The sequence below is a fragment of the Saccoglossus kowalevskii genome, chromosome 22 (assembly GCF_978046115.1).
Source record: "Saccoglossus kowalevskii chromosome 22, keSacKowa6.1, whole genome shotgun sequence".
NCBI classification, from domain to species: domain Eukaryota; kingdom Metazoa; phylum Hemichordata; class Enteropneusta; family Harrimaniidae; genus Saccoglossus; species Saccoglossus kowalevskii.
Genome location: NC_140662.1, coordinates 7,919,538 through 7,933,141, shown reverse-complemented (window position 1 = coordinate 7,933,141; position 13,604 = coordinate 7,919,538). Strand labels below are relative to the sequence as shown.

Genomic DNA, 13,604 nt, shown 5'->3' with positions numbered 1-13,604 from the left:
ATATATAAACATAGAAAACACTCGCGTTACGCCAACATAAAAACGCGCCCTATATTGGTGTATAGCGTATAGCAACGCGTTGCGCCAGAGACTGGACACATAACAAGACACGCTGGGATGACGTCAGCAATGTATCTACATTAAGACATCTATATTTTCTTAAATTGCATTAAGTAAAATCGCAACGCCAGCGCAGCGGTGTTTGCATGGAAGAACGGGACGGGTGTCCTCTCTACAACTTACCATGCTGGCTCTTCAGATGATATGTAGTTTCTTACAAGAAATACAAGCCCCTTAGGTTGCGATATTGATTTTCAGAAAATCTCTAACAGCTGGTACCTTTTCACAGAGTCACAACATTCCATTGACATTCCATCTAAAAGCTGACAAATTAGCTATCACAACACAAAAACATACACAATGTTATTAATTATACAGTAGCTCAGAATATTATGTAATACACATCACAAATAACAATAATAACGAGCTATGGTTACTTTGTGTCGTTTTATCGAACTATTGTAATTTAAATTTGATTTGTGCTAACCAGCCTGATAACTACGTGTTATTTTTTTTTATTGAATGGTCACGTGTTTTCAGAGAAGTGTGAGCTGTCTGTTTGCGCTCTCCGAAAAAGTTGAATATTCTTCGTTACTTATGAGTATTACTTGACTATCCGGACTTTATAAACAGTGATACTTTAAGTAGCATCGATCGGTGTTAGAATTGTGACATGGAGAGCCATTATTGGTTTGTTTACCCAATCTAAAAGTTGGAAAGCAGTTTTGCTTAGTGACGGTTATACACCATAATTACGTGTTATTAATTGATTAGGATAAGTTTGATTCTTGTTATTAATTGTTGGTAATTTTTAGTCGATTCATCGTGTTATGTTAAAGCGGGGGTGTCGTCACCTGCGCATGCGTTAGATGGTCATAGCGTGTCATTGTTTACAAACAAGCGTCTACCCATGAGCCTTTGCGTTTTTAGCGTGTGTTATTATCGTCGCTTGGAACTCAACTCCCGTGCATGCGCAGGTGACGACCCTCCCGCTTTAACTTTGTCGTGCTATCGACTTAGTAATGATACTCCTGAGTTGAGTTATGTTGAGTCACGCTAACGAGTTATGATATGCTTCAGTGATAATTTACATAGCCTTCAATATTGAGATTTTGTAACTGTATACTCTAGTCGCTATACTTAATATCACCGTGACGTCATCAGGACGCAGTAGGACGCGCCAGCTATAGCGTTATACATAGTATCAGATTGCATAGCAACAGTGAACGGGAAAGCTGTGCCATAAACAAGCCAGTAATCAAGTGCTCTGTAGTCATTGTTCGATTTCAGGTTAGCAGGTGTAAGTGATACAGATATTCCTTGAAGTAGTCAAGACTACAGGGGGCCTAGACACTCGTACTAGTTCGTGACGTGAGCTAATTTAACCTCTTTTCAAGTTTATATTAATCTGCTGGTAGTTGGTGTTCTTTTAGGCGGTTGCCACGGAGTTTGAACAGAGATAGTCGACAATGTGTACGACACTGATGTGGTGAAATGTTACAAAGGGAGGTCATTTGATCTGCCCGTATATATATCAGCAATGTTATCTTTGGGATCACTCATATTTCTACTAGTTCTGTGCGATGATAGAGGTAATACTTTTTTTATTATTATTTAATATTTTAAATGTTTAAACCCAGTTTTATATTACTGACACCAGTGCAAACTTTGTGGTCTGTACCACACGTCACCATGCGGGCCTCATTGTTGAACTGACTGCGTTCTTCGTCTGGATTCCACGGTCGACCAAGTATTCGAAAGATGTGATCTCTATCCGATATGATACTATTTACACAATACTGTATTAGAGAAGATCATAAGGCCGTCGCTTCTCATACAAACTAGTTGAATACTGCGTTTCCGTGTCCAATGCGTTGCCATCTAACAGATATCGATATTAACGGATAACTATACGCGTGTTTTATTACTCGTCAACTTAAAAAGCCGTTTCACATTCGACTGCGTGGATGACTGGACAGGCGGTAGATAGAGTTGCACTCGGTAGTCACTGCAATGTAAGATATCCGATTCCATAACGTCGTCCCCTAGCTACTGTGCAATGAGAATCGTGTACTTTTCTCTTAGAGATATTAGTTGGAAGGTCACCAACTTGTCAACATTTCGGGATGCAATGATGTTACGGAGAAAGGAAATTGATTATTATTTGTAGGTGACGATGGAAATGCCATCAAGCGTGAAAAAAAAAAAAAAAAAACTTTAAACGAATATTGTAGAAAGTCGGGAGGTTATAGTTTATATAAATAGGAAATATTGAGGTGCGCGGCAGCTAGCAATCACTTTTTCCAAAAAATAAACAATAACCATAACATCTGAGATGTTTTGCAATATTCAGTCTTTTCGAATAATGTAATTAACCGCATTGATGTCGATTGTTCAATGATCGTATTATGTGTAGAAAGGTTGGGTTACAACATGCTCGTATTGTCTTGGTGATATGTATGAAGTAAATGTTGCAAAATGATCGTATTGTCTTGGTGATATGTATGAAGTAAATGTTGCAAAATGATCGTATTGTCTTGGTGTTATGTATGAAGTAAATGTTGCAAAATGATCGTATTGTCTTGGTGTTATGTATGAAGTAAATGTTGCAAAATGATCGTATTGTCTTGGTGTTATGTTTGAAGTAAATGTTGCAAAATGATCGTATTGTCTTGGTGTTATGTATGAAGTAAATGTTGCAAAATGATCGTATTGTCTTGGTGTTATGTTTGAAGTAAATGTTGCAAAATGATCGTATTGTCTTGGTGTTATGTATGAAGTAAATGTTGCAAAATGATCGTATTGTCTTGGTGTTATGTATGAAGTAAATGTTGCAAAATGATCGTATTGTCTTGGTGTTATGTTTGAAGTAAATGTTGCAAAATGATCGTATTGTCTTGGTGTCATGTATGAAGTAAATGTTGCAAAATGATCGTATTGTCTTGGTGTCATGTATGAAGTAAATGTTGCAAAATGATCGTATTGTCTTGGTGTTATGTGTGAAGTAAATGTTGCAAAATGATCGTATTGTCTTGGTGTTATGTTTGAAGTAAATGTTGCAAAATGATCGTATTGTCTTGGTGTTATGTGTGAAGTAAATGTTGCAAAATGATCGTATTGTCTTGGTGTTATGTGTGAAGTAAATGTTGCAAAATGATCGTATTGTCTTGGTGTTATGTTTGAAGTAAATGTTGCAAAATGATCGTATTGTCTTGGTGTTATGTTTGAAGTAAATGTTGCAAAATGATCGTATTGTCTTGGTGGTATGTATGAAGTAAATGTTGCAAAATGATCGTATTGTCTTGGTGTTATGTGTGAAGTAAATGTTGCAAAATGATCGTATTGTCTTGGTGTTATGTTTGAAGTAAATGTTGCAAAATGATCGTATTGTCTTGGTGTTATGTATGAAGTAAATGTTGCAAAATGATCGTATTGTCTTGGTGTTATGTATGAAGTAAATGCTGCAAAATGATCGTATTGTCTTGGTGATATGTGTGAAGTAAATGTTGCAAAATGCTCGTATTGTCGGAATGAATGAATGAATGAATGAATGAATGAATGAATGAATGAATGAATGAATGAATGAATGAATGAATGAATGAATGAATGGGCCATCACCCTCTCTAACTTGGTTATGAAACCCAATTTTTCGGGCTGCGTTAAACCTTACATTGTTAACTAATTATATATATATATACATTGAAAGTTTCGAAATCAACGAAAATATTTTAGTCAGTTTTTTTTACAAATTGAGTAGGTACGATCTACTTATAGATCCAGTTCGACAATTGAATAGTAAAACCGTTTGTATAAATTTAATTAAATGAGCCAAAATAAACAAGTGTCTAGACTTAACACACACTGACTCAAAGAAAGTCAGCCGGTAGACTGTGATTACTCTAAATGCAAGAAGTCACGCTAGTCACTGTTGGGTGTTGATAAATACGTGCCATCAGTTTGACGACAGATTCTATTTAATACCGGCTATTAATTGTAAATTAACACAATGTGGTACGCTGCATATATTGAACTGCCGAGCTGAGTCGCTGTAGCTTTCATCCTTCTCTTATCTATCCATTTCGTTATTATATTGAGAAGATGGCCCTCGTATATACATGACGTTTATTCTACACATGCAAAGCAGTTATTATAACCGGGTCGATGCGTAGAGTATGCTACGATTGTTGTTCGTGAAATCACTGGATACAAGGCTACTACAATAAACAAACCTAGTTTGTGTTGCTGGTAAAATATATTGTAACTATATGCTCTTGTATGCATTTGATTGTAAATGTTATGTTGTACTGTTAATTGACAACTACATATGTTTTGCTGCTATCATTATTGAATGGGCCAAATGAAAAAAATATTACATAACAATAGATGTTCTTCTCATAGTTTATTCGATACAACGATGGATCTCGATAAAATTACATGCATATTTGTTGTAAAAATAATATTTTAACATCGGATATTACGCTTCTTTAGACAGAATTTGACTTTGTGATACAAACTGACTAGTCGTGTAGTGTAATGTTTGTTGTAGTATGTTGTGTGTAGTATACACTGTGTTTTGTGTAGTATAAACAGTGCGACTGTGTGATTGTGGCAACAGTCATATGAAGGTAGTCGATGTCCCGCTGCCAGGTTAAGGAATTAATTAGGATGAATAAAACACATTACATTTACTTCCGTTTTGCCTGCGGTGTTTTGATACACCCCAATCCATCTGTATGTCTAGCAATTAGTGTGAACTTGAAATGCACTTTCACCTAGTACCAGTGTGATGTCCAGCCATTGTTTCCCTCTTACAGAATATGAAAAAGATTGGATAATTGTTCCCTGTTCTTATCTACTGCTAAATGAACGTACACTAAATACGGGGCAATCACACTGAAGTTGACGAACATCCAATTATTGCGGTTTACGCCTAATACTAAACAATGTTAGACGTATAAGTCTTATGAATTATATTATAATTGAGTGCAATTAATTAATTATTAAATTATTAATTGTAAATACATTTATAATAAATGTATATTGTCTTGGAAATGTACGCATCATATATTAAGTATTGGTTTTATATGTGCGCAAATGTGTCACATTCGGTTCTCACACTACTTGCGTACAAGCAGAAGTTCATGAAGATACTCCCTACTTTCCATCCCCCACACTGCTTACATTGTCGCAAAATACCATGCTGTAAAACCCAATCATTTGTACCTATTCCTAAACTTGGTTTCTAGGAATAATATCAGATTAACATTTAGAATGACTTTTAGCATTAATTATTGTGACAAGAAACGGATATTTGAAAGATGGGACAACAAGTTTAGCTGACTCTGATTGGATAATTGACTCTGACTGATTTACGTCATAATTTCGCTCAACCCTATAAAGCAATGTATGGTATTGTATTTATTTATACGGATTAATCCGTATCATTACGTCACTTTTGTTTTCGTATGAGAGATCAGAAGCGATTGTTATATCGTCTTACTGCTTATTTTATTTGTTGTATATTTGTATAAAATCTATATTTTTGGCCACGGGACTCTGACTGCATATACCTTAACAATAATATACCATTTCTCGTTCACTGCGAGATCCCGAGTTATGTGTGAAAACGGAATGCAAACACGAGACAAGCAAGGCTTCGTAGTGGCATCAAAACATCACACAGGATTCTACAACAACATAAGTATTTTGGGGATATTTTCACGATTAAAAAAGTGCAATACAGATTTGATGATGTTTAATTTTAATGATGAAGTAAGGATATGTATATATATATAAATCAACGCCATACCCCTCCCCCTTGACAGATCGGCATTGCCACACTGAGCTACAAAAAAAAAGATTTGTCAAAATCAAACTATTCCATGTTTGCGTTTGATCCGTATCTTTCTTGCAGTTGAAGATTTCATGATGTTTAATTTTAATGATGAAGTAAGAATATATATATAAATCAACGCCATACCCCCCCCCTTGACAGATCGACATTGCCACACTGAGCTACAAAAAACAGATTTGTCAAAATCAAACTATTCTATGTTTGCGTTTGATCCGTATCTTTCTTGCAGTTGAAGATTTCATGATGTTTAATTTTAATGATGAAGTAAGAATATATATATATATATCAAGCCCATACCCCCCCTGAAAGATCAGCATTGCCACGCCGAGCTACAAAGAAGAACTCTCAAAATCAAACTACTAGTATTCAATTTTTGCGTTTGATCCGTTTCTTTCACGCAATACGCGTGATCTCGCAGTTAAAATAATTGTAAAACACTTGAATAATACAATTATCGCTAAATCCAATGTATTTTGTTACTCGTTTCTGATGGTACTAAAATCTGCCAGTTCTCCGCGTGATTTGAAATATATAACGTAACCTTGGTGACCTCTTGTACTATATATACATACACATACATACAGAGAGTATTATATTTCTGTATCTACATGATTAAATCAGATGACAACACTCTTATGCCATGCCGCTAATTATCAATAAAATAGATTTCTTTCTACTCGATGGTATTTCACTTTATTTACATTTGCTTAAACTCGTGTATATTACACACAAGTATGTATTAGATTACGTCACCATTTGAATATCAGATGCGTTATGGGTTATTAACCCCATACTGCTCGTGACCATTTATTATTTTAATATGTAATACAATATTATTCATTATTAATCTGCTACCTCCTTCATTGGAGCTTTGGAATGAAGTTTCTGTATACATATTTATTACAAATACTAGTAGACAATAGAGTACGATATATTCGTTTCTAAAATACAATTTATTTTATAATTTATTAAAGCACACTTGCCTAATGCAAAAGGTTGCGCGTGATGTAGCCGCTAGTAAAGTCGAATCAGAGAACTGAAGAACAATATCAGAACTTACAGAAGAATACGCGCATGCGCAGTTCCGATAATTTAGTCAGGGCATTTATGTGTTCTAGGATCATGCTGATAGAAATTAAAGGGCGGCAGTCGTCATGCCGCGTCTTGTTTGATATGGGACTCATAGCGACGTACTGTAAAGGGGGTAATTATTCATTGGGTTTTAATTTAGCTTATTTCGCTGACTGGAAAATGCGCTAAATTAAAACCCAGTGAATATGACTGAAATGGCAAATCAGTGAAATTTAAACCCAGTGAAAATTAGTCATTTTACAGTATACAACGCGTGTAAAATACATTGTTTATTTACATGAAATTCAAACACGCGCTGTGCGACGACCACCGCGCTTTAAATAAGATGACTTTAAGATCTGAATTCTGTCTATGCTGTATTAAAATATTGATATTATAATCTTTGAATGACGATTTCAAGTTCAAGATAATGAAGGTTTCAAGTTAGTATCAGCCAAACTGATAGATAACATATGAACACATGTTGAGTTTTACCATGGAGGTCTGTTTATACCTCCATGATATTACATACTCATGTGCTGACATAAAATAATAAAGTGACTTTATATGCATTATGTGAATTCAGTGAATGTTTTATATTGTTGAGATGTAACCAGTCAATTACTAAGTACAGCAATTACGTTATTAAAGTCTCATCTCTGTTCTAACTGCTTGATTACGCCTCCGTTTTGATGTTTAGATGCAGGTTCTTATATTTGTTTATCTGTATATTTTATGTTGAACTACTCGTATGACGATATAAGCGAATTGAAATAAACATGCTAAACAATGTAATGTATGTACATATCAATAAATAGTCGACACATTGCTTTGGGTCACGCTATTCAGCCATGTTGGATTCTATATTTGTTTCAAGTACAACCCACAATGCAATGCGCGTCTTAATGACGTCATACATGGAAAAGGTATAACAAGCGCCAAACGGCAACAATCGGTATTACAAACAGTACCCACCAATTTCTATCAACGTTATCGTCGCGTGACGTGCAAGACAGTCGAATTAATATGTAGATTTTTCAGTTGTTCTATGGTCTAACTTTTACCTCTCATATATGTTCGTAACGTATGATTTTGGTTATCCCGACAATAAACGAGCATGATTCATGGACTAAAACTTCACCGTTGATGATATACGTAAAATGGCGGAAAGTATGAGGAATATATCAAGACGTAGGCAAGATGAAGCGAAATGTGTCTTTCGCCTCAGCCTCAACTGTAAAATTTCCGGCGAACTTACTCATTAATGTCCATGCGTGTCACGCTGGAGCTCAATCCTTTGCATTGATAAGTAGTCAATGGCCGGCTCTACCGTTTTATGACCGGTTATGCCCCTCCCCTCCGATGTTCAGTTATCAAACGATCCTATAATCAGCTGCGTGCACCCGCAGTTATAAACGTTCATTACGTGTCACGTGATTCAATATATAATTCGTGTTTTATTTATGATTTCAGTTCTTGCATTGAGATGCCAACACTGTATTGAAAGCAATAATGACCAGGGATGTAACAATACACATTCCGTTGTCTGTACAACACAACAAGACGTATGCATGATAATGACCACGTGGATTGGTAAGTCACTTTTTACATCAACTACTGTTATTCGAAAATATAAACATGTGGTTGCTTTTCAAAATCAATTTATTTCTAGCACAATCCAAAATACTATAAATAAATAATAAAATTACAGTTTATTCATATATACACCTCCAACATAATTCACATTAACAGTATATTTACCCCTTCAATGAAAAATAAAATATCTACATATATATCTTACAATATAGATCACAATATCTGCATATATACCCATTCAATGTAAATAATAATATCTGTATAGATGCTTCTCCAAGTAAGATCACAATTCTGCATAGATAAAAAAATACAATATCCGCATATATACCTGTCCAATATAAATAACAGTATCTGCATATATACCTGTCCAATATAAATAACAATATCTGCATATATACCTGTCTAATAAAAATAACAGTATCTGCATATATACCTGTCCAATAAAAATAACAATATCTGCATATATAATAATAATAATTTATTTCTTTACCCATAATTGATACATATACAAATATTTACAAACACTGTTGTAATGAAAATCAGTCAGATCCCTGTTTAAAACCTGTCCAATAGTATAAACCACGACGTGATAAAACGCGTTAAAACTATCAATTTTACAAATTTGCTCTTAAAATAAATTATCATATAAACCAGTAAAATTACCAAGGCAGGTGTACTAAAATAAATCACCATTCATACAAACATACAATATTAATCCCATGTTCGTCTCGTATGGTAGACGCCTACTAATAAACAATCTTGCCGTAAATTGAAACTGACGTCTAGGCTTGAATTTAATATACACGAACTGAAACATTTAATATTATTATGGAATGGTGCGAGGGAGTAAAAGTAGGTTCAGAACATTTTTGGGTAACCAGACTTTTATGTTGTTAATAATTTTTGTCTCAGCTATTTACTATAGCTGAAGTAATTGCATTTAAGCTAACTAAACATATATAACATGTGGGTGTTCACATGCCATCTTCACTGTGAAATGTAGGTTTGAATATAAGCGCCCACGAACCCGGGTCTCATCCTCAAATGATTTTACAAACCACTACAACAACTTTTTAGCTCCGCTGTTGACTTTGTCGAGCGGAGCTTATCATATGAGTGATTGTCCGTCGTCGTCAGTCGTCGTCGTCCGTCGTCCGTGTCAATGTTTTCGACTTCTTCTTGAAAACTACAAGCCTGAATACTTGGTGTATATGTACCTTGGGTAGACCTCTCTTAGATTTGTTCATTTCATGATGATATCTTTAATTCTCTACTTTTGATGAATATTTTTGTAATTCTTGGTAAAAAGTGATATTCACGACTTCTTGTTGAAAACCGCAAGTCCAATTGCTTTGATATTACATATATAGGTACTACATGTGGACCTCTCTCAGATTTGTTCATTTTGTTAGGATATCTTTAATTCTCTAATTTTGGTGAATATTTTTGTCATTTTTGGTAAAAAGTGATATTTTCGACTTCTTGTTAAAATCCGCAAGTCCAATTGCTTTGATATTACATATATAGGTACTACATGTGGTTCTAACCCAGATTTGTTCATTTCATGATGATATTTTCAATTCTCTTATTTTGATGAATATTTTTTTTTGTAATTTTTGGTAAAAGGTGATATTTTCCACTTCTTGTTAAAAACTGTAAGTCCGATTGCTTTGATACTATTCATATTGTTCATTTTCTAATGATGTCTTCAGTTCTTTAATTGAAATGTGCATTGCTAACAGCGGAGCTATCTCAACCGAGGGGCTGCTTGTTATATTTCATTTTAGTATGTTTAACTTCATTTGTATTGATGTTTCTCTAATTAAACAGCTTATTATGCAATAATAATTACATGTATTATTGTACATTTCAATATGTTCAAAATGACAAATAATTTTGCACAACATATTGATGTGACAGTCAGTACACCACTACGCAATTCTAGGATTAATAGTATTTCTTCTGACAAAGCTCCACATATCAGTATCAAAACACTAATAATATAGTATGCCATATCTCCATTTGTACGCTGATGACGTAGGGTGATCAGATAATATATGCGGGTTTTAAAAAGTGCTTGAAATGATTAACAGTGTGTTTTAAAATTACAACTTTTCCAATAATATTTTGCCAATTTTCTCAAAACAACAACAGCTTTAGTGACTGCACATAATAAATCGATGAACATTCTCAAGAAATTACTAACTCCATCACCAAATATTGAATAGGCTTCTGCTTTAATTACAGCCATGTATGTTATTTCAACTTTCACATCATGTAGTCCATTACGAAGACACGATCTTTATTTACCGTATCTATTTCACAGATACGCCAAACAGTATGCAACTTTCAAAGTCGTGTAGCCACACTGAAGAATGCAAAGGTTCCGAACAAAACAAATCACCCACGTGTTATCAGACACAAGATGGATGGGCATGTGTATTTTGTTGTCATGGAGATGATTGCAATAACGGAGGTGTCGGAGTGATACCCCGACCTCCCCCGATCCCACCCGTGCCTGAGCCTCTCATAGATCGTTTGGATGGTGATTGCGGTGACAATAGCCGCGCCTGCGCAGTTGCGTTAACGTGGTCTGGTAAGTGTTTATCTACCGGCGTCCAATCCCAGACAGTCATTCACTTTTGTTACTCGCATTCATGTACAGATGGTCACAATGCAGCCAAAATATGGATTATAGTTTTAAAAATCAAACAGTGGGAAGTATACAGTCAATATTAAGGTTTTTCGTTTCATGCCATATATACAAGTCACGTGAGTCTGTGTTATTTCGTGTACACCATATATTATGAAATTCACGTGATTCTGTTATTTCGTGTTAGCATTTATACCATAATCACGTGATTTTGTTTTATTTTGCAGAACCCGAAAGTTTGGTAACTATCAATAAGTTTTGCTCTCAGCCGAGTAATGATGTAATAACCGAGCATTTTGAATCGTCGTGTGACAAAGAAGATAGCCCTGATTTCTGCGTTTCTTGTTGCATATCGGAAATGAACTCCTGTTTGAGCAATGTGAACAGCGCCACCACCAGAGCTGTGGACATTTTCTTTCTTTTGTTTGTATCTGCATCTGCTTTAAGTCATGCCGTTTGACCCGGAGTAGTACAGGGTCACGTGTTCGTCCGCTGTGTGACATGCTGCCGTACGCATGACCAGTTACTAAAGTCATGGACAATTCTTACAACAAAGCATCAAAGTTTTTCACACAATTATATTAATGTGTTTTAGTTTAGTTTATATGAATCATAGAAAACAATGCCCTATTGTAGTAACTGGTGATAACAATCGCTTTCCTAGGCCACGTCACAGGGTACTAATGGTGACGTAATGATTTGTACTGATCTAGTATTCCTTTGTCGTAGATGGAGCTATTTACGATTAAAACACTTTTACCTATGCAATAATACACATTATTTGATAAAAACACTCGTTTCACGCCTACTAATCAGAGCAAATGGAACTGTTCTCAGAAACTGACTTTTCTCTTCTGGTAAAATTACCGGATGTCTGCCCTGAGAATACATAATCATAGAATATTCGTCAATACGAAGATACATCTAATCTGATAGCACGTTTCAATAACATGACTATGCCTGTGAGGGCGCCGCATTATTGTCAAGTTGAACAGCGCCAAAATATGTACAATCTTTGAAACGTTCGGAACAATCATCTATTCTTATGCAAATACATTAATTGATTCCAGATTAATGTTATCTTATTTGAGTGTTAAATATGTATATAGTGACGTAATCATTTTATTAGTGCACATTTCACAATTATGTGTTCTTCTTTCACATTTCAGTTGAGATATTGTGTGCGTTGTCATAGTTATGAGATTAACTTTTATTTATTCCCGAATAATAAAGTTATGTAATACTTAGCTTGTACCATTTATACAACCATGCATTGATACACAACTATTAGTTTACGTCATGGAAAAATGTAACCTATAGCAAATGTCGTTTTGTAGACAATCCTAGGTTAAAGGGCGGCAGTCGTCGTACCGCCGCGTCCTGTTCGATATGGGACCCATAGCGACGTATACAACGCGTATAAAATACATTGTTTATTTACATGAAATTCGAACACGCGCTGCGAGACGACCACTGCGCTTTAAAGGGAAGTGGTCGTCGCGCCACACATGCACAAGATATATAAACAAAGATGGCGACTTTGAAATGTTGCGCAGATCAACGAATACAAACTGAGACGTTACCAAGCTTTAATTAGATATTTTTTAGGTAATTGAAAGGTATCAAAGGAATCACTGGCAGTAGTTAGTGTAAGTCGCGCCCGGGTCAAAACTTATGCTTGTGTGCGCATTAAGTTGGATTATGAGTAAATCAATGTTTATCAACATAAATGTCGCACACGCGCGGCGCGACAACCACCGCCCATTTAAAGGGAAAGTAAGGGTAAAAGGGTCGTGATACGGTTAATCGTTTTGGGGAATAGGATAATCGCCGCGATGCTACAAATGTCCAGCCTTTAGTGATCACATGTATAATTGTCGACGGACAGTGTGTCAGTTTGGCTAGTTGCAATGTTCCCTTGTGACGAGGAAGGTCGTGTACAACGAATATGTAGGTAGAGAGCTGATATCCAATGTCACTCTGTGAACACTCGAGAAAGTATGTAACACTGGGAAGGATGACACTGAAAACAGAGACTGTATGCGAAATGAAGTCGTTTAATTTAATAATAAACTGTTAATGAACTTTATCAACAACGCCAAATTCCAGATATAGAAAGGTAAATATATGAATTTAATTACTAAGGTGTAATACTAATCAAATGTGGGGTAGTCATTAGAAAAGGAAGTTCATTTCGATGTCGTGCAGAGAGAATATTGAGAGAAAGTTGAGAGAATATGTTTTCGTGTAATTGTTCGATATATTTTAAGCTAGTTGCATGATATAATATGATTTTGAGTTGTACAGAAAAGTACACCAGATTATACATATGTAAGATTTGAGTTGCAGAAAAGCGTTGACGGTTAAACT

General features: G+C 35.3%; 1 protein-coding gene across 1 annotated transcript; it reads left to right on the top strand.

Moving 5' to 3' along the window:
* The first annotated feature begins 1,350 nt into the window (after positions 1 to 1,350).
* On the top strand, positions 1,351 to 11,809 carry LOC100369512 (uncharacterized). Its single transcript, XM_002733520.4, has 4 exons — positions 1,351 to 1,652; positions 8,459 to 8,578; positions 10,908 to 11,177; positions 11,462 to 11,809. The coding sequence occupies exons 1-4, from the start codon at positions 1,601 to 1,603 to the stop codon at positions 11,692 to 11,694; spliced, it is 675 nt and encodes a 224-aa protein (XP_002733566.1). The 5' UTR covers positions 1,351 to 1,600; the 3' UTR covers positions 11,695 to 11,809.
* The last annotated feature ends 1,795 nt before the right edge of the window (positions 11,810 to 13,604 follow it).